At 44.5% G+C, this 27,313-nt stretch overlaps 1 protein-coding gene across 1 annotated transcript in view; it reads right to left on the bottom strand.

Annotated features, from left to right (window-relative positions):
• Positions 1–27,313, bottom strand: part of dnah9 (dynein, axonemal, heavy chain 9) — a 591,107-nt gene that overhangs the window by 400,985 nt on the left and 162,809 nt on the right. Inside the window, exons 30-36 of the mRNA XM_078225415.1 lie at positions 25,909–26,047; positions 22,693–22,980; positions 15,453–15,663; positions 14,496–14,623; positions 13,179–13,287; positions 12,278–12,425; positions 10,888–11,062 (exon numbers count right to left, since the gene is read on the bottom strand). Coding sequence (XP_078081541.1) covers positions 10,888–11,062; positions 12,278–12,425; positions 13,179–13,287; positions 14,496–14,623; positions 15,453–15,663; positions 22,693–22,980; positions 25,909–26,047 — 1,198 coding nt within the window. The remainder of the gene's footprint in view (positions 1–10,887; positions 11,063–12,277; positions 12,426–13,178; positions 13,288–14,495; positions 14,624–15,452; positions 15,664–22,692; positions 22,981–25,908; positions 26,048–27,313) is intronic.

Here is a 27,313-nt window from a genome sequence, read left to right as displayed (position 1 = left end):
ACATCTGTGTTGAACCTTGCCCCCCTCACCTTGAACCTGTGACCCCTTGTGTTCGTCACCTCCGACCTGGGAAAAAGCTTCCCACTGTTCACCCTATCTATGCCCTTCATAATTTATTCACCTCTATTAGGTCGCCCCTCATCCTCCATCTTTCCAGGGAGAACATTCCCAGTTTACCAATCTCTCCGCATTGTTCAGACCCTCCATACCAGGCAACATCCTGGTAAACCTTTTCCGGACTTTCTCCAAAGCCTCCACGTCCTTCTGGCAGTTTTCCAAATGTGGCCTAACCAACGTTCTATACAGCCGCACTATGTTCACTGTTCATTGGCTAAAAGTCTGAAGGAGACCCAAAATCTTAACTTCTTAAAGCTAGCCTGCACCTCTTAAAGGGGAAGTTGGGGCTGGCAATTGTGCAGCAAGTGAATCTGCGTCGGAAAACATTGTAGAATGGCACAACATGAAAGAAAGCTGGTTCTGAGATTTCCAACACTACACTGGAGGCCTTGGTGGAGGAGGTAGACAGTGGAAGAGATATCCTTTTTCAAAAGGGGCCAGATGCCTCCTCCTGCCCTCCCCCTTCCCCACTTAACACCACTGCAGGCCTTGCACCCACATCTCAGCTTGCAAGCCAGTCAATGACAGGCGCATTATGCAGATTCCACGACATTCAGTGACACACTTCACTTTCTCCTGCAGGACAAGGTGGTACACAATTGGAGGCAAGAGGATCGAACCAGAGGGTGACAGACTAAGCTGCACCCATGTACTGCGATGCAGCAACTGTGAAGGTACCATATAGTCAGTGCTTTGTCTTCATTTCAGCAGACTTGATATTAAAATACATATTTATTAGCAGAAACGCCAACTGATTCAAATATGAGCTGAATGGAATTGGAATAATTTGAATTGATTTGGGAAAATTCCCCACATTCCTCACCATGTAACTTCAATGCCTGTGTATTGCCTGTCCCTTTAATTAAACCTCATGCACATCAAGGGCATTGTCATGCCTGATATTTAGTAATGTCAGGTCTGACCATCTGAAGCATGCCCAGATTCCAGCGAGTGGAGCCTGTACTCAATCTACATTGGGTGTCTACTAAGGGGTAACGTCCTGAGTATTATGATACATTGGGGAACGACATCATCCAACAGGTGGGAAAAGTGTGACAACAGGGCAGGGAGTGCGAATATAAAGACTTGAGCACTTGCAAAAAGTGTGAGATGCAGGAGGGTAGTCGAGGGTGTGGGCAGACTACAATGGGTTTATGTGAGTGTGGTATATTGCACATCTGCATTGGGTATGAAGTGCATGTTGGATAAAAGTTACAGATAATATGCAACTTGTACAGGTTTTTAAAGAAGGTGTTTACATTATTAAAATTTTCCACTCAGAGTCATTGTAGCACAGAGTCCAGGCCAGCTGCATGTGGGAGTAATCCAGTCAGTCCCAGTGCCCCACTCAATTCCCCAACATCCTTGCAGGTTTATTGCCCTGGAGTGTCATGTCTTTCCTTTTGAAATCATTGATTGTTTCCGCTCCCACCATCCACATGGTCCAGCGAGTTCCAAGTCATTACCACTCGCTGCGTAAAACAGTTCTTCCTCACATTCTCCCAGCAACTCTTGATCAAATCCTTAAATCTGTGTCCCTTTGTCGTTGCAAGTGCACAATCAGCGAAGGGGAACAGCTTTTCTTTGTCTATCTCATTGCAATCAGTCATAATCTCGCAAACTTCTATCAAATTCCCACGTGACCTCCTAAACTCCAAGGAGAACAATCCCAGACATTGCAGTTAAAATTCCATCACTGGAACCGTCCTGGTAAACCTCCTCCATACCCTCTCAAGGTCCCACACACCCTTCCAAAAATGTGTTGACCAAATGAGACAAAATACTCTAGTTATGCCTAACCAGAGCTTGAGAAAGATTCAATATAACTTCCATGCCTTTGTACTCAATACCTCTATTTATGAAGCCCAAGTTCCCATATGCTTTGCTAATTACTCTCTCAGTGCCGCCTTCAAAGATCTATGCACATGCGGCCCCAGTTCCCTGTGTTCCTGCACATTCATTAGAACTGTGCCATTAAAGCTATATTGCCCCTCCATCGTCCTTCTGCCAAAATGTATTACCACGAACTCCTCTGTATTAAATTCCATCTGTCACTTCTGAAATAACAAAGTGCTCAGATATAAACTGTGGTAGAAAACTAACGCGTGATGCCAAATTGAATTTCAAAAAAATCTGCTCCTCAGCAAGCAGAACAGCAGAAAAATGATTTGACCTACACCACCCACACTGGGCCACGGAGAGGCAGTGAGCCAACTTTCTTTCAGTGATTAGTGGGTTCCCAATCCCAGCAGCAATATCAACGAGAAACCCCCCCCCCCAAGAAACAAGTAAAATGAACAAATGGAGTACAAATGGAGCTGCTTCAACACTTGGCGACAGAGACAAACTCGAGTGATTCTTTGTTCTTTTGGAAGCAGGCACGTAAGCAACGTTCAAGGTCTATCTTGATAGACACATGAATGGGAGGCGAACAGAGGGATAGAAACTGCATATTGGTGGGCCGAAGGGCATGTTCCTGTGCTGTATTGTTCTTTATCTTTGAACAAAGAACAAAGAAAATTACAGCACAGGAACAGGCCCTTCGGCCCTCCAAGCCTGCACCGACCATGCTGCCCGACTTAACTAAAACCCCCTACCCTTCCGGGGACCATATCCCTCTATTCCCATCCTATTCATGTACTTGTCAAGACGCCCCTCAAAAGTTACTACCGTATCCACTTCCACTACCTCCCCCGGCAACGAGTTCCAGGCACCTACTACTCTCTGTGTAAAAAATCTGCCTCGTACATCTCCTTTAAACCTTGCCCCTCGCACCTTAAACCTATGCCCCCTAGTAATTGACTCTTCCACCCTGGGAAAAAGCTTCTGACTATCCACTCTGTCCATGCCTCTCATAATCTTGTAGACTTCTATCAGGTCGCCCCTCAACCTCCGTCGCTCCAGTGAGAACAAACCAAGTTTCTCCAACCTCTCTTCATAGCTAATGCTCTCCATACCAGGCGACATCCTGGTAAATCTTTTCTGTACCCTCTCCAAAGCCTCCACATCCTTCTGGTAGTGTGGCAACCCAGAATTGAACATTATATTCCAAGTGCAGCCTAACTAAGGTTCTATAAAGCTGCAACATGACTTGCCAATTTTTAAACTCAATACCCTGGCCGATGAAGGCAAGCATGCCATATGCCTTCTTGACTACCTTTTCCACCTGCATTGCCACTTTCAGTGACCTGTGTACCTATACACCCAAATCCCTTTGCCTATCAATACTCTTAAGGGCTCTGCCATCGTATCCGTATTAGACCTTCCAAAATGCATTACCTCACATTTGTCCGGATTAAACTCCATCTGCCATCTTTCCGCCCAAGTCTCCAACTGATCTATATCCTGCTGTATCCTCTGATGGTCCTCAACGTAACCGCAAATCCACCAACCTTTGTGTCGTCCGCAAACTTACTAATCAATCCAGTTACATTTTCCTCCAAATCACTTATATACATTACAAACAGCAAAGGTCCCAGCACTGATCCCTGAGGAACACCACTTGTCACAGCCCTCCATTCAGAAACGCAGCTTTCCACTGCTACCCTCTGTCTTCTTTGACCGAGCCAGTTTTGTATCCACCTTGCCAGCTCACTTCTGATCCCATGCAACTTCACCTTCTGCACCAGTCTGCCACGAGGGACCTTGTCAAAGGCCTTACTGAAGTCCATGTAGACAACATCCACTGCCCTACCCTCATCAATCATCTTCGTCACTGTTCATTTGTTCATGCATCCTCCAGGCTTCAGAATAAAGAAAGAAAAGTTGCATGGAGAGGGGGACAGTTGGCTTGGTCATGCTCCCTGCCAAGGGTGAGACATTGGTGTAAGGGTCTATCGGACTTGAAACATTTCTCTCTTCACAGATACTGCCAGACCTGCAGAGTTTTTCTTCCACTTTCTATTTTCCATCTCCAGCATCTACAGTATTTTACTTTTACATTCTGAGGCAATATCTTGTTTAATATTACGTGAGCATTTCATAAGGCGAGTGTTTGATGCCCTCCCCTCATTGCCCTTGAGCCCCGACCACTTAATATACCATTCTTCCTCTTCCAAAATTTAAAATCAGCTAATATTTTAATAATAAGATCCTGAGTGGTCTTGACAAGGTGGATGTGAAGAGGATGTTTCCTCTTGTGGGAGATTCTAGAACTAGGGGTCCCTGTTTAAATATAAAGGTGCGGGGGGCGGGAGCATTCCCCCAAAAAAGTCTAAGTGTCAAACTCCTGTAAAAATGGGAGTAAATCCCCCTGTTTTTCCAGTGGGAGTTTAAAAATGAATCTCCCACACTCTGTGCACAAGCGTCATTCATGTTACAATGCTGGGGGCAGAGCCTATTCCCACTGGAGAGGCCGGCAGCGTAGTGCTGAGTGGACCATTGCTTACGCGCTGATCTGTCAGTGCCGAGATCGGCGCACATTCAGTGGCCCCTGTCTGCTGTCATCCCAATTGCTGGCCAGCTCAATCGCTAGCCATCCCCAGCCCCACGACTTCCCATCGCTGCCCGCCCAATGCCCCGATCATTGCCCCCAAACATGCCTGGGCCAGCCTCGAGTACACTCCCGCCAACCCCCCTCCCCCCCCTCCCCCCACTGGAGTCCTGATTTTCCATTCCCCCCCCCTCCCATGATCCCCCCACCACACCGGCAGCCCTGACTGCCCCCCCCCACAATCCTGACACCCCCCCCTACAGCCCCGAGCACCCCCCACCCCCCCAAGCAGGCTGACCACCCCCTCCCTCCAACCCAATAGCCAGCCCCGATCGACAGCCTCCCTCCCTCTGTCACTCAACCCGAGTGCAGAGTGGCAGTGCAACCCCCCCCCCCACCCATTGATTGCCCCCAGAAGCCCCAACCAGGCCCTGTCCCCTTAGGCATTGCCCCATGCCCGATGGGCAGTGCCAAGGTGCTCCCTGGGCGGCCCCTCCCCCACCAGTAGCCGACCCTCTTGGGGTCCACGAGTGCCCCCCCCTTCACTCCAGCAGTGCCTCCCCTTCACTCCAGGCTGCCAGCTTCCCACAAGTGGGAAGCTATAGTAAACCTCACTGGATTGAACCACTCCTGGCCCGAAAGGTGGGGGTGGGGGGGCAGCGCCGGAAATCTGGCGCTGGGAGACGCGGGGCGCCCAGTCGCCTAGCACGAATGGCACAAATCGGCTGCTGCTAGAATCTCCCAGCTGGCTGCGCTAAAAAAGCAGCGCAACGGGATGGGAAAATCAATTCTCCTCATCTCGGAGGCTCCTGAGTCTTTGGAACTCTCTTCATCAAAAGGCAATGGAAGCAGTCTCTGAATATTTTATGGCAAAAGTAGATAGATTCTTAATAAGCAAAGTGATGAAGGTTATTGGGGTAATGGGAATGTAGAGATGAGGTTACAATCAAATCAGCAGTGATCGTATTAATAGGAGGGGCAATGGCCTAGTGGTTTTATCGCCAGAGTATTAATCCAGAAACTCAGCTCATGTTCTGGGGATCTGGGTTCAAATCTCACCATGGCAGATGGCGGAATTTGGAAAAAAATCTGGAATTAAGAGTCTCCTGATGATCATGAAACCATTGTCGATTATCAGAAAAATCCATCTGGTTCACTAATTAATGTCCTTTAGGAAAGGAAATCTGCTGTCTTACACGTTGTCTCCAGAGCCACAGCAATGTGATTGACTCTCAACTGCCCTCTGAACAAGGGCAACTAGGGATGGACAATAAATGCTGGCCAGCCAGCTATGCCCATGTCCCACCAATGAACAAAGAAACATTGGCGCAGCAGGTTCGAGGGGCCGAGTGGCCTCCTCCTGCTCCTAAATCGTATGTAATAACATGAAGGTGACAGCAGCTTCAGAAATATTCAGAATGATAGAAACTGAATTCAATCAACATTCAATTTATGATCATTAACAACTACCAAGACTAACAATCTGAAGTAAAAACCAAACAAAATCTTTGCTTCGGTCTCCAAGTCCTAATGAAGGATTTATACCAAATATATTTTGGTCACTTTCCATTACAGGTGCTAAGGATATATGTTTCTAATATTGCTTGTGTACTTCAGATCTCTGACCTTTTCCTCATCTCAGAGGCAAAGCTTTATTTATTTAAGTATTTTCTGCCTTTTGTCACACTCTGTGTATTTCCATCACTTGACATTGGTTTGTATGAAGGTTTAGTGGTGATCATTTCATTTATAAATCCTCAGAAAGTTAAGTTTGCTCTTAAGCATCTGGTATCGATCCACAGTTAGGTAGATAGTAATCTCTTTGTTTCATAGAATCCCAACAATACAGGAGGAGGCATTGGGCCCATTGAGCCTGCACCGACAACAATCCCACCCAAGCCTTATCCCCGTAACCCACGTATTTACCCTGCTTGTCCCCCTGACACTAAGGGGCAACTTGTCATGGTCAATCCACCCAACTTGCACATCTTCGGACTATGGGAGGAAACCGGACATGCAAACTCCACACAGACAATCACCCAAGGCCGGAATTGAACTCGTGTTCCTGGCGCTGTAAAGCAGCAGTGCTAACCACTATGCCACCCCCTTCATATGTGCCCCCTTCATTACTAAGCAATACTACTGCAGTTATCCCCTCAGCATTCGGCAAAAGAAACATTACGTGGGTAGAAACCAAAAGAGAAAATGTTGGGAAAATCTCAGCTGGTCTGGCAGCATCTATAAGGAGAGAAAAGAGCTGACATTTTGAGTCCAGACAACATTTTGCCAAAGCTCATACGGAAATCCTGTCGGAGAGAAGAGCAATACTTCTTCAGGGTAGACATCACTGCCACTTCCCTTCCCGCTGTAATTTGCTTTTATTAGTGGGGTAGAAACTGGACCCCATTGCATCTGTTTTAAAAGGGGTGAAAAAAGGGCATATTTTCGGTATTCAACATCCTGTACTCCCTGAATGCCTAAAAAAGTCAAATGTGAATCGGGCTGTTATGAAGGCACCTGTTGAAATAGTCGTTAGCCCCTTTTCCTACACCAACGATAGGCCCAACAAATGTTTGAAGACCCTTTCCAGAAATTTGGGTTGCCTGGGACTCAGCAGGCTTCAGGCCTTCTGGGCTTGAATGGAGCCCATAGACAGAGAGTGTCACCCTAAAGGTGAGTGAGATGCCTTTCCTTTTAGCTGCTGGAACACTATTGGCAGGGCATGTGGCCCAAAATTGTATGCTTCTGTTAAGTGAGCTGCTGCAATGGTATATTGTGAATATTTAAATAAGGTCAGAGGTCAATTTTCTTGGGCATTTGCCTTTGGGGCCAGGGATCATTTCTGGATTTTTCTGATAATCGACAATGGTTTCATGATCATCAGGAGACTCTTAATTCCAGATTTTTTTTATTGAATTCAAATTCCACCATCTGCCATGGTGAGATTTGAACCCGGGTCCCCAGAACATGAGCTGAGTTTCTGGATTAATAGTCTCATGATAATACCACCAGGCCATTGCCTGCCATTATTAATAAGATCACTGCTGATTTGATTGTAACCTCAACTCTACATTCCCATTACCCCAATAACTTTCATCACTTTGCTCATCAAAAATCTATCTAAAATTGCCCTAGCGAAACGTAGAAGTCAATGACTACAGCAGAAGAGAGGAATGGTCGGGGTGCAGAGGGAGATGGCGGCTTTGGAAAAGTCACCATTTGAAAATACAAGTTCCCTAAATGGAGGTACAGTGCGAGTTGCAAAGAGAATGACAGTGATGATAGTGTCACAATACACACAGTTGGTTCTTAAACGCAACACAGAAAAGTAGATATTTTCTAATACTGCAGACCTTGACGCTTGCTGAGAAATGGTTTGATACGGTCAATTTTCCAAATAGTTTTCATGTTGTGTTCATTTTTTTGCAAATATGTTGCTTTACCTCACCTGTTAGTACCCACTGCTTTACTCTGACTGCTATCAAAACATGTTAGAGTGAGCTGTATTCATTGAATCATCATTTTCGCCATAGAAGCTACATTCCCTACTTGTAATGCTGCACACATTTTGCTGGAGTAACAAAGGTTACCGATGCTTCCGTTTCCACTTGTGACAGTGTCGCAGCCTATTTCTGCAAGTATTCTGGTTATTCCATAAGCCTAGTATTATTTCATTTTCCTCATGTTAGTTTAAGAATATGCTTTGATGCTCTGGACAAAATGATCAGTTCTGATTACAAGAAGATGTTTGTTATCTAGCTTTGAGAGTTAACAAAAGACTTTCCTTGGCTATAACACATGACCCTTCCTTGCCACAGTTTAAGACAATCACCCATGGTGCAAGAAGATGGCAAAAGTTGTCTGACAGGGATAGAGGGAGCTAGAGTGAGAAAGAGAGAAGGAGGGTTACTGGCTGTATATATGCATTGGGTGAGAAGCAGAGATTCTGCTGTTGGTTACAGTCTGGGCAGTCAGATGGGACACAGTTAATGACAGAAATATTTCGAAGAATCAGGGAGTGAGCAAGTTTGTACATGTTACTGAGGATCACCTTCCTAAAGAACATTTTAGAGTGGGCGGGTATTTGATTGAAAATAGCATGGCAGAAGTCTCAATGTATGCATTCAACAAGGTTTGATATGAACATGTAAAGTTTACTTATGATTGTCACAAGTAGGCTTACATTAACACTGCAATGAAGTTACTGTGAAAATTCCCAGTCACCACACTCCGGCGCCTGTTCGGGTGCACTGAGGGAAAATTTAGCACGGCCAATACACTTAACCAACATGTCTTTCAGACCGTGGAAGGAAACCGAAGCACCCGGAGAAAACCCACACAGACACGGGGAGAATGTACAGATTCCACAAAGACAGTGACCCAAGCCAGGAATGGAACCTGGATCCCTGGCACTGTGCTAGGATCATGCTACACTCAGAGGTTATCCAATGGAAAGTGGACTACGTTTTATGGCTCAACAGCTGTTTTTTTGGGGGGGGGAGGGGGTATTGACTCAATATGCTGAACACTGACAACAAGAGAGGGATCAACAATGTGATCTGGTGTATTGAACACATGGATAGCAACTTTCTGGATGGCAAAATGCACACCATGTCACCATTATTGCTTTAAGAAGGTTCTGGGATTGTTACATTCAGTCTATTTGTTATATATGTAACCTGCTTTGCTTAAACATTTAATAGGATCAAACTCACAGGCTCAAGGGTTTATATGACCAACTCCTGCTCCTAATTCATATGTTTGTATGTTTAGATGACTGTTAAAAAAGCAAAATAATGTATACACACACGCACACACGACATATGGCAACATATGTCATACCAGACATGATGAAGGACCAAAATGCTAAGATTTTGCTCGTACTCTGGTCAGGGAGAATTACTGGATGTGGAATAGGAGTTAGTAATCTGATTAATGCAGAAGGCTCCAGACAGAACATGTGCCCTGGGGTAGCTTCTTCAGCTGACAACATTTGCTGTTACTCTGCACGTCGGTAAAAACAGCCCAGAGTGAACCGTTCAAGATGCAAAGGAGTGTAACCTCTCATCATCACTTTGCACTGTTTACTGATGCCACAACACCAACTTGCAAGATAAAAGAGCCAGGAGATTATTTATGATCCAGTCCCCCTTCACATGTTCCTTTCTTCAGACCTGCTGCTCCATTCGCCTGTCCACCTCCATTCACATACCTTCAAACTGTTGGATGTTGACTATGTAGATGATGTCATCCCCTCAATCACCTACATATAATCTCTATTAACCATGACTCCAGTCTAACATCTGCATGTTTTCAACAGAATCATAGAATCGCTACAATGCAGAAGGAGGCCATTTAACCCATCAGGTCTGCACCAGCTCTCTGACGGAGTGTCCTACCCAGGCCCTATCCCTGTAACCCCACATATTTACCCTGCTAATTCCCCTAACCTATAGATCTTGGGATACTAAGGGAAAATTTAGCACGGCCAATCCACCTAACCTGCACATATTTGGACTGTGGGGGGAAACTAGAGTGCCCAGAGGAACCCAAGCAGACACGGGGAGAATGTGCAGACTCCACACAGACAGTGACCCAAACCGGGAATCAAACCCGGGTCCCCGGCGCTGTGAGGCAGCAGTGCTAACCACTCTGTTACTGTGCCACCCCATCTTGTCATCTTTTGGGCAATCTTTGGCATGGGAGGTGGGCAAAGGGGAGAAGCTGCTTCGTGCATACGTCCCTATATCTGGATTAGTGCTTGGATATAAGGGAGTGAAGAGACAATGGAGACAGTGCTAGAATAGACCTTTGCAGAAACTACTTCTGATATGTGTGCTGAATAACAGAAGAGCTTACAGAACTAAGTTGTTTGCATTGTTTCCTAATACTAGTTCCTGGATGGATTTTGAGCACACCATGCATAAGTTTTCAAAGAACTCTTTCACTGAAGTTCCACATGGCACCCGCTGCCTTTTTTGCTTTTGACCTAACTACCAGTCGAAAGTCAAAAGAAAAGCAGCTCACACACTGAGGCGCAGATCCATTAGATTTGGTAAAAAGGCTGCAAATCCTTTCTGGAGTTATTCATTTCTCGGCTTTTTATCACAGGCTATCCCTTTATCTTCTCCGCCCAGGGGAAAGAGACTTAGAGAAAAACCAAGCATACAAAATAGAGGATCACAGGATCTCTTGTAAATCAGCAGAGCTATTTCGGAACAGAGTGCAATAGCTAGCATTTCATTACTTCTGGCTTTATTTCCATGATGCTCATGTTGCAAACATTTCATTAATACAATAAATCTCTGAATTTCAGATTTAGAAACATGCTCTCTCACCTGGTCCTGAAACATTGCACCGCCAAAGGCCCAGATAGCTGCAAAGATGAAATAGAGTTCGTAGAGTTCTTTGGGGCAGTCTGGGGGAGTATTTTCCTTTGTCAACAAACACTCCAATAAGTGGCAGAGCATTTGGACCATACTCTGTTCCGGGACTGGGATGATCTTCTTAAACCTGTGGAAATCAGTTCAATAAGAAGAAGAACAGTCCTCTCCTCCGCAAGAGATAACCAAGCCATTGGGGACTAACTTAAATAAAAACAAAGGATTTCTCTTTTCTGTGAAAGGGCAAGTTTCCAAGAGCTATGAGCTTGAAGGACATGGAGGTCAGTCCAGCACTACACCAGAGAATATTAACTGTTTCTCTCAATGCTGCAGTATTGTTGGATCCTGGAATTAACTGGTCATGAACATGCCATATACAACATTCTTCAGAAGGGTTTTCAGGGCTCTTGTACCACTTCAAAAATTCAATTCAGTTGCTTGTGCTTGAGGTAGTACATCAACAGTGACCCTCTCTTGTCTGTCCCCTTTTGTAGCAAGCACAGGAGTATTAATAACTAGGATGTGCATTCTGTTCCACTTCAGCATATTAAACAATGTTAATGCTGTAACAGCAGAGTAATAAGTAACATATACTTCTGATAGTCCTGCTGAACAATTTGTTTTATTAGTGTCACAAGTAGGCTTACATTAACATAGCAATGAAGTTACTGTGAAAATCCCCTAGTCTTCACACTCCGGCGCCTGTTTGGGTACACTGAGGGAGAATTTAGCATGGCCAATGCACCTAACCAGCACGCTTTTCAGATTGTGGGAGGAAACTGGAGCACCCGGAGGAAACCCACACAAACACAGGGAGAAGGTGCAGTCTCCGCACAGACAGTGATCCAAGCTGGGAATCGAACCCAGGTCCTTGGTGCTGCAAGGTAGCAGTGCTAACCACTGTGCCTAACATCAGTACTGGGGAAGTTATTAGATTCCATTATCAAGGATTTCATATCTCAGCATTTGGAAAGCAGTGGTATAATCAGACAAAGTCAAGATGGATTTCCAAAGGGGAAATCATCCTTGATGAATCTATTGGAATTCTTTGAAGATGTAACGAGTAGAGTTGATCAAGGAGAACCAGTAGCTGTGGTTTAGTTCGACTTTCAGAAGGAAACCAGAGTACCAAATGAAATCCACGCAGACAGAGAGAAAATATTCAAACTCCACACAAACGGTCACCCAAGACTGGAATTGAGCCCGGGTCCTGGCGTTGTGAGGCAGCAGTGCTAACCACTGTGCCATCCAGTTTCAGCTTTCCTCATACCCCTTTCTTGATTTCCCATTCAATTCAGAATTCTGACCAATCCCTGCCTAACGTCTTGCCCTTTATTTTCCTTACCTTGTCCTCAGGGTATCCAGGCACAAGGGCAAGTATTTCTCAAACAGGATGGTCAAGTTTGCTTTCTCCGACTGGATCTCCCGCTTGTCAATCCAACTGCTCACTGGAGGGTTCCAGCCAAGGTCAGCAGGATTAATGTACAAAATCCCTAAAGAAAGGATCTGAGGTATGTTATTCCTTATTTGACAATATATGATTCCATCCCTAGGAACCCTTGAAGAATATAACATTTACAGTGGAGAAAGTAGAGTCTAAGAGTAGTTCAAACAGTGCATGTTATTCATTTGTATCTGGCGCAAAACCATAGTTTTAAAATGATCTCTTTTAATATTACACTATGTCACCCGCCATTACTCTGAGAAAATGTTGCTATAGAGATACAATTTATGGGGAACTGGGGAAAAGTAATGTATGAAGAAACATGAGAAGCTAAGTATTTTATTCATTCATGGGACATGGGTGTCGCTGGCTGGCCAGCATTTATTGCCCATCCCTAGTTGCCCTTGAACTCAGTGTCTCACTCGGCCATTTCAGAGAGCAGTTGAGAGTCAACCACATTGCTATGGCTCTGGAGTCACATGTCGGCCAGATCAGGTAAGGACAGCAGATTTCCTTCCCTAAAAGGACATTAGTGAACCAGATGGGTTTTTCCGACAATCAACAATGGTTCCATGGAAGTTTCTCTCTATCAGTGTGATCATGTTGCAAGAAAGACCAAGTAATTTCTAGTTATGATTATAGTTATATCTGCATTCAGACAGGGAGAAAAAATAAAATCACCCACCAATAATTGGACTGATCAAACATGTTTATGGGAAGAGAATGAATAAACTCTACAAGTTAACCTAGTTCTCACCAGATAGAATTTCTTATCAGAAATAAATTTTGGTTCCATACATACCTGCTCGAGAGACAGTGGCTGGGGTTGCTGTTCGTAAGTGACTGATTTCAAACAGAAGTCTCATGGTGGGGTTGAGGGGGATCCTCTCGTTACTCGCCAAAGTCAAAACCTAGAATAGAAAGACAGCAACGTCAGTATGAAAAATAGTATTCTGTTTCCCAAACCTCAATTTCTACTGGCTGAGAAACTCCAACATAAAGACTCATTTTTTTTTGGAAAGAGATAAAAAGGGGCAAAGTGTGTTCGACAATAGATTAGCAGATAATGTAAAAAGGAACCCAAACTAATTTATCAAAAATAAAAGGATACTTGAAGGATGAGTGGAACTCATCATTGACCGAAAGAGCAACTTGCGACAAGAAAGGGCATGGCTGAGGCACTTTGCATCTGTATTCACTGTCAATGTCACAGTAAAGACAGTAATAGAGAAAATGGATAGGATAAAATTGAATAAGGAGGAGGTACTTTAAACTAATCAGGCAGCGCGGTGGCACAGTGGTTAGCACTGCTGGCTCACGGCGCTCGGGACCAGGGTTCAATTCTGTCCTCAGGTGACTGTCTGTCTGTGAGCAGTTTGCATATTCTCCCCATATCGGTGTGGGTTTCTTCTGGGTGCTCCGGTTTCCTCCACAGTCCAAAAGATGTGCTGGCTAAGTGCATTGGCCATGCTAAATTCTCCCTCAGTGTACCCAAACAAGCACCGGAGTGTGGCAACTGCGGGATTTTCACAGCAACTTCATTGCAGTGTTAATGTGAACATACTTGTGACTCTAATAAATAAACTTTAAACTTAACGGAGAGGATTGTTGAGGGTAATTGCCATTGAAGGCGAGTTTGTTTTAATACTCAAAATCTGCAGAAAAACACCAGCGTTCAAAGGTGCATTTTGAAACGGTTTGTGACAAATGCCTTATTGATTACAATGTGCAAAGTGGCAGCTCGGGAAGTGGAAGCATTGGGCCAAACATTGAGGGGTCACACTTCAGTGTCTCTGCATTCCCAAACCTGTGCACAGCTCACCGCAATGCTGGTTCCGATTAGGAATGTTGAAAATATTCATTGTTTAAGATTTCCTTCAGCATAGCAATGCTCTTTTGCTAATATCTCCGCCCAGCAAGCCTATCCTGGGGCAAGCCTTTCATGATTTAGCAGATCAACTACAGGAAAGTTCTGAAATCAGGATGGCTTAAATTCGATAAGCAGCAGCTTTTTTATTTAAAAAAAGAGTGCCACATCTATTGTCAACTGTTCCTTTTCTAGTGTTCACTCCACAAAGCTTGCTCTTAATGGCTCAGATTGACAGATCAGTTCATTTACCTTATTGTCATCCATGACAGTGTTAAGAGATTCAATCCACATTGGATCAATGTCACCATCCAGTACGATCCACTTGGGACCATCATGGGTTATGTTCGCCAGCTCACGCATGATACATGAGAAGAGGCCTATGATGTGGACACAAAAAGAAACCATTCTTGTTTGATATACAGGCTGGGGAGGGGGGAAATTGGGGGAGGGAGGAGGAGGTACAATGATCTCAGGTAACATCTAGAACCATCAGAATTGAATGATTGCTGAAAGAAGAACGAAAAGCTATCTTACTCTTCTTCATTTCCACCCCCCTCAGTGAGAGCATTGGAAGAGTAATAAGTGATATTATGGATTGATTCCATGACAGCAGCTTTGTGACTACCTTGCCTAAGTAGCTGTTTGCACATGTAAACTTGGGAGACAAACGCATCCAGCTATTTGGACTGGACACTGACATTGACTCCAGGACATATTCTCTTCCACCTGTTTCCGTTGGGAAAAAGATACAGAAGTCGGAGTGCCAACCAGCTCAAGAACAGCTTCTTCCTTGCTGCCATCAGACTTTTGAATGGACCTACTATATACTAAGCTGATCTTTCTCTGCACCCTAGCTATGACTGTAACACTACATTCTGCACCCTCTCCTTTCCTTCTCCCCTCTATGCTCAATGAACAATATGCTTTGTCTGTGCAGCACGCAAGAAACAATACTTTTCACTGTGTACCAAAAGATGTGACAATAATAAATCAAATCAAATTGGGTCAACTAAGTTCACAAACGGCACAACTAAGCTGTCAGACACAGTCTTGCCCAGAATGCAAGAATGTCAAGGAGTCCAAAGACTTGCTACTTATTCATCCAAGAAATCAAACCAACACATGTCTTAATTCTAATTTCCTCTGCTTAGTGGCAATGCTGGATAAAATTTGCTATGTGATCTGCTTTATGGGATCATTACATACCATCCTTCCAGTCTCTAGTTGCTGGGTTGATGATTCCAAAGAGTTCATCATTAGTGACAGCCTTGGGATTAAGATCAGCCCAAACTGGTCGCCGTTTCATGTTCTGATAAGTCTTGTATAAGGATTTCAGGACCTGGGTTTTGCCAGTTCCAGCATTGCCGACGACAAAGACAGAGTGTCTCACTTCAAGCATCTCTTCTAACTGAACGACCTGCAAGAATAAGCAAAGCAATCGAGAGCCAAAACAAAGAAAAAGCTTGAATTCACGTAACATCACGTCATCAGGCTATTTTAAAGTGTTTTACAATCAGTGGATTACTTTTACAGTTGTGTCACTTTTGTCAAGACAGCAGCAGTCAATTTGCACATAGGAAGATCCTGAATGACCTGTCAGACATTTTTCACGTCACTAAGCCGAGAGAGGAACGTTGGCCAGGAATCCATTAGGATTCATTCAAATGGCACCATGGGATTGTTGATGTCAATTTAATCAGACAGGCTGAAATTCAATATAAAGAACAGAAATGGCTGGCCATAAGTTAAGGTGAAGCAAAACTGTCACTTCTGCCTCTGTGAAAAGCGATGTTTTGGGCAGGAATTCTATTCTATAAATTGAATTTAAATTCCCCAGCTGCTGCAGTGATGCCTTTGGAGACTTACTCTGGGACGCTAAATTGCCAGTTTACTAACGTAACTACTTTGATACTTTTCCAGCGTTAAGCTTCTTTTCCTTCTTCGAAACGTTGATATATCTGGGGAGAAACGAGTTCCATTCAACACTTCACCCCTATGAAAAAATATGCTTTTTGAAAAACGGGATAGAAGTTGGATGTTGACTTGCAAAATGTTGCAGGGAACAATCTCTGTTTCGGAATAGCTAATCACTGGTGTTTTCCCAGTGGCCCGGGCTGCAGGGAAGAAATTCTATTTAAAACAAAACAATTTATTTCAGAACTTCTCATTTGCATAGTGCAATCAATCACTATTTACTCAACCCTTCAATTTTTGAATCCCTAACCACCACCTTAACAATACCAGGTGTGAAAGATATACCTGATAATCCAGCATTACAAAGCCATTAAGGAAAATAACTATATCAGATGATTTACTGTCATTAAATTACTATTTGAATAACCTACATCAAGTCCCACTTACCCATCACTCTTGTCCTTGTGGACATAAACCCTGGCTCCTGATTCCTCAGTGCCTAAGACTTGGCCCCCATCTTTTTAAATCCCTTCTTGGTCTTATCCATCCTTTCTCTTGCTGCCATACAAGGCTCCAGGAATGCTCTGTTCTTCCCACTCTGACCTCCAATAGATTAATCCTCCCTTTGCTTCCACCATTGGCAGCAATGTCCTCAGTAGCCTAATCCTCACACTCCAGAATTCCCTCCCAAATGTCGTCCCTTTCTCTCTCCTGCCTCTGACCAGGCTTTTGATCATCCATCATGAGAACTCTCTCTTTCACGTTGGCATCACTGTCCAATTGTGCTTTTCCATTGAAGACGCTGTATTAATTAAAGCTGCTCTGTCCAAATATGGACATACCATATTCAGCATCCACCATCACCTCCTGACATAAAGTTTAAAGTTTATTTATTTGTCACAAGTAGGCTAACATTAACACTGCAATAAGGTCACTGAAAATCCCCAAGTCGCCACACTCTGGCGCCTGTTCGGGTAGAATTTAGCATAGCCAATCCACCTAACCAGCACATCTTTCAGACTGTGGGAAGAAACCGGAGCACCCGGAGGAAACCCACGCAGACATGGGAGAACATGCAAATCCCACACAGACAGTGACCGGAGGCCGGAATTGAACCCGGGTCCCTGGCACTGTGAGGCAGCAGTACTAACCACTATGCTGTCTTATAATGGGGCAGTGGGGGGAAAATGTGTCGGAGGTGGGGAAATAACACAAATACCACACACATAGGATACACATACAAAGCACAGGAAACATAATAGAAACCCTACAGTGCGGAAGGAGGCCATTCGGCCCATCGAGTCTGCACCGACCACAATCCCACCCAAGCCCTACCCCCACATATTTACCCGCTAATCCCTCTAACTACACATCTCAGGGACAATTTTTAACCTGGTCAATCAACCTAACCCACACATCTTTGGACTGTGGGAGGAAACCGGAGCACCCGGAGGAAACCCACGCAGACACGAGGAGAATGTGCAAACTCCACACAGACAGTGACCCGAGCCGGGAATCGAACCCGGGACCCTGGAGCTGTGAAGCAGCAGTGCTAACCACTGTGCTACCGTGCCGCCCTGATAATAGGAAAAGGCATAATGGTCTTTAGTCTTCCACAGCCAGGATCAAGAAATGGTTAATGGGTAGAAATGATATGTCAGTAGGAGACAAATGGGTGAATAATGAGAGAAATAGAAGGTATACAGGACACCGAGTGTGAGAGGTGTTAAAGTGAGAGAATGGTGGAAGAAATTAAATCTAGATTGACCATCTTGCTGGCACAGTCGTCCAAGATGGCATGGGAAAGGGTGGCAAGGGGCATCCTCACTCCTGACATGAAACTGTTCCCCATCTCCAAAAATGTTAGCATTCAATGTCATCGCCCATGGACAGAACGTGGGGATATTCTTAAGGGTAGAAGCTGTTCAAGGAAGTATTAAGGCGGGATACTTGCAAAATGCCAAGCTGAATAATGAGGTGCTGATTCTTGCACTTGCATCGAACTTCACTTGAACAGTCAATCCTTGTGTTCACCTACTTATTTTTCCATATGTAGGCTCAGAGGAAAAATAGGATTTTGAGAAATTGGGATTACATAATTGGGTGGCTTTCAAGTGAAAATTAATTGGGAGTGATTTGCAACATGTGAGAGTTCCCAAGAAACATCAACAAAAACTGAAAATAAAGAGCAACCATTATCGTGGGTTAAGTATTTATACTTTCATGACCACAAGATATTCCGATGCTTTTCGACAATGAAAAGGAGCAGCACAGTGGTTAGCTCTGCTGCTTCATAGTGCCAGGGAGCCGGGTTCAATTCCCGGCTTGGGTCACTGTGCGGAGTCTGCACATTCTCCCCACATATGCCTGGGTTTCCTCTGGGTGCTCCAGTTTCCTCCCACAGTCCGAAAGACGTGCTGGTTAGGTGCATTGCTAAATTTTCCCTCATTGTACCCGAACAGGCGCCGGAGTGTGACGACTAGACGATTTTCACAGTAACTTCATTGCAGTGTTAATGTAAGCCTACTTATGACACTAATAAAAAATATTTTGAAAAATGAAGGGCTTTTGAATGGTAGTCACTGTTGAAATGTAGGAAACGCAGCAGCCAATATGCACACAGCAATCTCCACAAACAGCACTGTAATAATAATGACAAGCCCAGCCTATCCAAGCTGCAATTTTCAAGGCCTGGCAACATTCTCATTAATCTCCTCTGAATTGTCCTTCCTGTAATGTGGTGACCAGATCCATAGAATCCCAACAGTGCAGAATGAGGCCATTCGCTCCATTGAGTCTGCACCAACTCTCAGAGAGCATCCTATCCAAGCCCAATCCCTGCCCTATCCTCGTAACTCTGCACATTTACCACATCTAACTCACCTAACCTACATATCTTTGAAAACTAAGGGGCAATTTAGCATGGCCAATGTACCTAAGCAGCACATCTTTGGACTGTACACAAAATTTCAGCTGAGGACTAACAGCATTTTATAAAGTTCCATCATTACATTCCTGCTTTTGTATTCAATGCCTCACCCAATAAAGGAAAGCTTTTCCATATGCTTTCATGACCACCTCATGTATCTGTCCAACCTTCAAGGACTTGTGGGCATGCACTCCAAGATCTCTCACTCCCTCAACCCCCTCTCAACATCTTCCCATTTAGTGAGTATTCCCTTGCTTTGTTTGCCCTCCCAAAATGCATTACCTCACACTTTCCCAGATTGAAACGCCATTTCCCACTCAACCAAATCATTGATAACATTTTGGAGTCGACAGCTATCCTCCTAACTATTAACTACACAGCTAATTTGTGTGTCAGCTGCAAATTTCCCAATTATGCCTCCCATAAGTTCTAAGTCTAAATCATCAATATATACAACAAACAGCGAGGGCCCCAACACTGATCCCAAAGGATCTCCACTGGAAACTGTTTTCCATTCATGACAACATCTGTCGATCATTACCTTTTGTTTCCTGTCACTTGAGTCAATTTTGAATCCAATCTGTCACCTTCCCCTGTATCTCTTGGGTTTGCACAGTCCTGATCGGTCCGTCATGTGGGACCCTATCAAATGTCTGGCTGAAATCCATGTGGACAATATCCACTGCACTAGCTTCATCAATCCTCCTTGTCGCATCTATTAAGATTCTATTAAGTCAGAAAGACACGATCTCCCCCTCCCCCCCTCAAAAAAACACATGCTGACTATCCCTGATCAAAGAACAACAAAGAACAATACAGCACAGGAACAGGCCCTTCGGCCCTCCAAGCCCGCGCCGCTCCCTGGTCCAAACTAGACCATTCTTTTGTATCCCTCCATTCCCACTCCGTTCATATGGCTGTCTAGATAAGTCTTAAATGTTCCCAGTGTGTCCGCCCCCACCACCTTGCCTGGCAGCGCATTCCAGGCCCCCACCACCCTCTATGTAAAATATGTCCGTCTGATATCTGTGTTAAACCTCCCCCCCTTCACCTTGAACCTATGACCCCTCGTGAACATCACCACCGACCTGGGGAAAAGCTTCCCACCGTTCACCCTATCTATGCCTTTCATAATTTTATACACCTCTATTAAGTCTCCCCTCATCCTCCGTCTTTCCAGGGAGAACAACCCCAGTTTACCCAATCTCTCCTCATAACTAAGCCCCTCCATACCAGTTAACATCCTGGTAAACCTCCTCTGTACTCTCTCCAAAGCCTCCACGTCCTTCTGGTAGTGTGGCGACCAGAACTGGACGCAGTATTCCAGATGCGGCCGAACCAACGTTCTATACATCTGCAACATCAGACCCCAACTTTTATACTCTATGCCCCGCCCTATAAAGGCAAGCATGCCATATGCCTTCTTCACCACCTTCTCCACCTGTGACGTCACTTTCAAGGATCTGTGGACTTGCACACCCAGGTCCCTCTGCGTATCTACACCCTTTATGGTTCTGCCATTTATCATATAGCTCCTCCCTACATTATTTCTACCAAAATGCATCACTTCGCAATAATCAGGATTGAACTCCATCTGCCATTTCTTTGCCCAAATTTCCAGCCTATCTATATCCTTCTGTAGCTTCTGACAATGCTCCTCATTATCTGCAAGTCCTGCCAATTTTGTGTCGTCCGCAAACTTACTGATCACCCCAGTTACACCTTCTTCCAGATCATTTATATAAATCACAAACAGCAGAGGTCCCAATACAGAGCCCTGCTGAAGTGACAGTTTATTCTGTCTCTCAGAATTGATTCTAATAATTTGCCCACCACTGGAGTCAGGCTGAGCGGCCTTTAATTTTCTGGCCTATTCCTCACACCATTTTTTAATAATGGTGTTGTAGAATCATAGAATCTGGTGCAGAAAGCGGCCATTTGGTCCATCGAGCCCGCACCAACAACAATTCCATCCAGGCCCTGTCCCTGTAACACCACATATTTACAGTCCTAATCCCCCTGACACTAAGGAGCAGTTTAGCATGGCCAATCAATCTAACCCACACATCTTTGGACTGTAGGAGAAAACCGGAGCACCCAGAGGAAACCCACGCAGACACAGGGAGAATGTGCGAACTCCACACAGACGGTGACCCGAGGCCGGAATTGAACCCGGGTCCCTGGCGCTGTAAGGCAGCAGTGTTAACCACTGTGCCACCCCAGTGTGTTATACAATGTTTGCAGGCCTCCAATCCTCTGGTGCCTCACCTGTATCTAATAAAGATTGAAATGATCCTCAGAGCATCCGTTATTTCCTCCCTGGCTTCCTTAACAACCTGGGATACAATCCATCTGGCCCTGGTTATTTGTCAACCTTCAGGGATGCCAGTCCCTCCAGTACTTCCTCCCTCACTAAGTTTATTGTATCTAATATTTCGCACTCCCCTTCCCCTCTTTAACTGGAATGCCTGAGTGATTTCACACCTTAGTTATTAGCACCCCCACCTCTGAGTCAGAAAGCTGTGGCTCCTTCACTGAGTTACAGCCGATGGTGCCAGAATCTATGTATTGAACTCACAGATAAATATAAAACTCTCCACAGGGGAATCTGGTGTCCATTTTTGTTTTATCTGACAGATGAATATAAATGGCGAGTTTAACGTTTATTTTTTAGAATCACAAGTAGGCTTACATTAACACTGCAATGATGTTACTGTGAAGTTCCCCTAGTCGGACTCCGGCCGCCGCCTGTTCGGGTACACGGAGGGAGAATTTAGCATGGCCGATGCATCTAACCAGCAGATTGTGGGAGGAAACCAGAGCACCTGAAGGAAACCCACGCAGACACGGGGAGAATGTGCAAACTCCGCACAGACAGTGACCCAAGCCAGGAATCGAACCCGAGTCCCTGGCGCTGTGAGGCAGCAGTGCTAACCACTGTGCCACCGAGCCGCCCATATGGCTGACACTATACCAATAATTCCCGCTTTACTGACACGCTCTCCTATTTCAGAGTTTTCTCCCTAACTTGGCCTCCATTTGCACTTGGCACAAACGCACAATCTTAATTCAGCACTGATCAGTAGATGTGCATGAAAAGATGATAGACTAGCGTGAGAACCAGGAGAAATGATGCTACAGCCCACTACCAAGTCCTCTCCTGAGATTAGTGGCAGGGGCATATTGCTGGGCCAGGTATCCTGCAAGCTGGCTGCTTGGGATGCTTTTACAGATGGGGAACAGATGTATTACCTGGCACGAACATATTACTCAGCACATTTCTACCTCACCTGGGAGCTGGGATGTTTTGGAATAGATGAAGTGTGTGAATCTGCATTCTTAATTGGATGGGGCTCACTGTTTTTTCATAATTTTTATGTGTAGATATAAAAATTAAAATATACATGACGTGTACAGCACCTTCATAGGCAGAACATCAGTCATTCTATCAGTAACACGTGCTTTCAAAGCACAGCGAAATTATTCTAACCCACGGCATCATCCATTCCTCACTGCTTAATGAATTTTCAAACTCTAATTTCAGCTAAAAATGACAAATAACTTTAAGGAAAAAATAAAGAATCTGAGCAATCTGTAACTTACTTTCAAGATAAAGTTGTCCTCAGCCTGCAGTTTAAGGTCCAAGATAGACTGCTTCACACGACCTTCAAACTGAAGGTCTCTCTTCCTGGGAACATCCAACGCTGGGAAGAGATCACTAATCAGGCCCATGAAAATCGGCATGTCATCCGTTACGATCTTCGGGATGTTGAAGTCTCGGAGGGCTCGCATCAGAACTTGGTCCTCAGGGCGGCCTGGGTCTCCTCTCTTCAGGGAGCCGGCAACAACCAGCACAGACTTGATTGCACGAAGACCCCAGTCATAGTGATCCTGGCAAAGGATAATCACTGAGCTAAACAAAGCACGTTCTGGTAAAAACATTCATAGGTTTCCAAAGGCATAAATTGGCCCATCAGTACCCAACTGAGACCCAGACTGGTTGCCAACAGCAATGGTACTATCGAGGATGGTGACCAGCTCCCAGTCTGATCCAGAGGTTCTTTCAAAACAGTTCAATCAGTTGGAAGTTCGCGGGGACGTTTATGGCTGCAACAATTCTATGATTCTATAAGACATTTAAAGACAGCACAAAATACATACTGGAAGGAAAGCAGACTTGTACATCGGTAACTCTTCCATTTGTAAGAAAGAGAATCCCTACCTACAGTACAGGAGGCAGCTATCCAGCCCATTGAGTCTGCACTGACAACAATCCCACCCAGGCCCTATTCCTGTAACTGCACATATTTACCCTGCTAATCCCCCTGACCCAATGGGGCAATTTAGCATGGCGAATACATTGGTCCATTATTTTGGCAAAAGGATTCACCAATTTATTAGGAGTCTTTATCTCTTAAATGAGTTAATGTCATATTAAGAGAACAGATGGATAAATTCCATAGCCGGAATTTCAACCTTGGATCTAGTGGCCATTGAACCTCCCTCCTCCTCCCGGCCTCTTCCTGTCACCTCAATTCCCAACTATCCAGACCCCACCTCCCCTCTATCCAGACCGTGTCTCCCCCCCCCACCCCCCCCCCGCCCCCCCCCCTCACAGGCCTCCCCTACTCCACCCCATTCCCGACCACACTGTTACCCCTCCTGAGACCCCCAAAACTTACCTCTTCATGTAGTCCCAGGGCGTGGGCTTCAGAGATGGCACACAGTCCCACTTCTATCCTTTGCAGCTCCTACATTGCTACTTCCATCCATTCAGTGACTTGTTTGTGATGTCTTTAAATAGTCTAAGGTGGGACCTCTCCCGAGTGGAAGGTGGAAGTCTGGCCTGCAGTCGAGTTATGCTCGCTTGGAGCCTATATTATCTGCACGGCAGGCAGTCAGCGGGACGCATTCCCCGCCAACTCTTTGGATGGTGGGACAGAAAACCTGCCATCCAAAAACTCCTGGCCCCCATCCCTGTGAATTCATTAATGAATTTGCTACTGTTAAGAAGAATGAGGGGACATCTTATAGAAACATATAAGATTATGAATGGAATAGATAAGATAGAAGCAGGGAGGTTGTTTCCACTGGCGGGTGAAACTAGAACTAGGGGGGGGCAGATTTAGGACTAAGTTGAGGAGGAACTTCTTCACCCAAAGGGTTGTGAATCTGTGGAATTCCCTGCCCAGTGAAGCAGTTGAGGCCACCTCATTGAATGTTTTTAAGGCAGGGATAGATAGATTTTTGAACAGCAAAGGAATTAAGGGTTATGGTGAGTGGGCGGGTAAGTGGAGCTGAGTCCATGAAAAGATCAGCCATGGTCTTATTGAATGGTGGAGCAGGCTCGAGGGGCCAGATGGCCTACTGCTGCTCCTAGTTCTCACGTTATCATACCATTTCACTCCAGTACCATAATTGCGGTGAAGAATTTATCGACTTTCAATTGATACATTCCTTGCATCAATGCAAGGGAATTCTTTCTACACAGTAACACTTTTACACTTAACACTAAGCTCGACTGCAGAATTGTTGATTTCATCAATAAAGTTTTTCATCTGCTTCCAGGATTTTTTAAAAAAGTGCTGCTACTTCAGTGAAACTAAAATCAATAAAGATAAAAGAATAAGTACGTTCACTGATTTTCTTAGGTGTGTGGGTGAGCCGGCGGGGGCACAGATGGGGGAATCAATGTCTAGTTTCATTAGAGTAAACCTCTCTCTCGGTGGCCCTGCACCTCATTGCCTTCAATGCGGAGTCAATTACAATCTTGCTATTAAAATAGGATTGAGGACCGTACAGTCAGGCTAAACACTCATTTGTATAAACTCCCATTTGCTACAAGGGAATGTCTGAGGTAAATCAATGAAAATGGATTCTTGCTTTAAAGTATCCATAGATTTTTTTTGAAAAGAGATCATTTTGATGTGAAATTCTTATCATTACAAGCTAAGGTAAAGATGATCCTGACTCCCTCAAACCAATTAACTGCAACATTTACATGGCAGCGATGTGCTAATGACTCGCTTGTGTGGAACGTCAGGACATGTGCCTGACCCGAAAGATTACTACGCATACTTTAATTATGCTTATGTAAAGACAAAGCTTCAAGGAACAAATCTTCCTATTAGAGAGCTCTTGTGGGTCCGATAAGTTATACTGCCATGAGATAAACTTTGAAAAAGGTATTAAATAGTTATTTGATACCCAGATTTAATTTAGAGCTTTTATCATCTATCTACTTTAAGTGCCAAATCTTGAAAGCTTTCTCCAGTAACTGGGGGTGAATGAAATGGCATCCAAACAAACAAAGCCAATAAGAAAATGAAATGTGGGTTTGTAGGGAGATGCTAAACAGTGCGGATTCTCAAACATCAAAGGCAATTGGCTGGTTACTGTGACTCATTGAAATGTATACTGTGACTCATTGAAGTGTATATCATGTATTGTCCTCTTTTCAAGCTGCATTGGAGTGGGGCAACTCCAATTTGTCCTCTCTACAGGAGTCCTACCCACCTTGGCACTTGCTGGGATCAGACTCCTTAATGTGAGGACAAGTGCGATTGATTTTATTCATTATATTGTGATTGACAATGAGATGTGAGGCGCACGTTCTGAAAATGCATCTTCCTTCCCCTAATAAATGCATTCAAACCACACTCCACATTCTATATGCTGAGGACAGCACGCTGAACGCACCATAAAATTTCACACATCTCTTCAGAAGTATCATTCATTTTCTGACATGATTCTTCGAACACCTGAAAGCATGCAAAGAATTACCCGCTGTGTAACTCTGCCTGATGCGTTTCACCTCACCTGTTTTGAAAGTAGCTCTTTACAAAGCTGGTACAGGGTGATGAACTTCCTGGCTAGCAACCTCGCTTCAATGAACCCTTCTGCGACCAACATGATTTCACAGATCAGCTCAAAGTCAGGCACCACCATAGCACAGGGTCTGTAAAACAGTCAGTGCACATAATCACCCTCTATTTATCAAACATGGTGGAGACGTAAACTCTATGGGTGGAATTTTCCTGTCCCACCCGCCACAGGAATCGTAGCGGGCGGAACATGGAACATACAAAGGTCCATTGACCTCGGGTGGGATTTTCCAGCCTTGGGGCGAGCGCGGCCAGAAAATCCCGCCCGATATCAATTAGTGTTTCAAATTGCTGACAAATTGACAAGCCAATGATGCTTCAAAACAATGTGAGTTTAAGATGGTTCTGTATTTCTTCGGTCAAGTTTAAACAATCTTTAGTACTCCAATTTTTTTTTGCCCTTGCCCTTCGCCTTCTCATCTTTCCAAAGCCCGTGTTCTTATTCTCCCTAGTTCAGGAAATGGTCACATAATGTTCCTGAACTAGTAATCCAAAGACCCAGCTTTGGAGATTCATCCCACCAATGGAAGCTGGTGAATTTCAAAATTCAATCATTCATTAAGCTGGAATAAAAAGTTAGCTATGAAACCATCCGATGGTCATAAAAGCCCACCTGGTACACTATTAACCTTTAGGGAAGGAAATCTGCCATCCTTATCTGGTCTGGCTTACATGTGACTCCAGACCCACAGCAATGTGGTTGACTACAAAATGGCTGAGCAAGCAACCAGGTTATAGGAAAACCGTTAGCACTGTGGGTGCATCTCCACCACAAAGACTACAATCGTACAAGGTGGTGGTTCGCCACAATCTTCTCAAGTGTGATGCTGGCCTTGCCAGTGGCATCCACATCCCAGGAACGAATAAAAAACTCTTACAAGTATGCAAGAACTTCAATTTTGAAGATTTTGTGTATTGTTTTGAAATCTTGGCGTGATTTCATCGCTGTCTTGGGAGAATTATTTTTCCATGTGCAACATGGGCCTGGGATGATAAGCTCTTGGAGGAGTTTAAATCATGCAGTCTTCACTTGGGGGCATTTGTGTGATGACTGTACTGTTCAAACTCTTCAGAAACCTGACCGGACTGAAAAACAGCTATTTATAATGATCCACTGCCACATTTTACAGCATTTAAGTGGTGATTAGTTTCTATTAGGTAAAGGCAATTATAAATGCCCGGACAATTAATTTTTAGAGTTAGCATCTCATTGCAAATTGTGGCTGAACATAACATTGATCACTCCTGCAAAGGTTTCTAAGTCCATAAATGGGCACAAAGAGGGGGCAACACATGAGGTTAACCTGGATTCAGTTGCTTTAGAATTACCCTGGAGAAGG

The sequence above is a fragment of the Mustelus asterias genome, chromosome 12 (assembly GCF_964213995.1).
Source record: "Mustelus asterias chromosome 12, sMusAst1.hap1.1, whole genome shotgun sequence".
NCBI classification, from domain to species: Eukaryota; Metazoa; Chordata; class Chondrichthyes; order Carcharhiniformes; family Triakidae; genus Mustelus; species Mustelus asterias.
The sequence above is the reverse complement of the archived record's forward strand: the minus strand, read 5'-3'. Positions and strand labels throughout refer to the sequence as shown.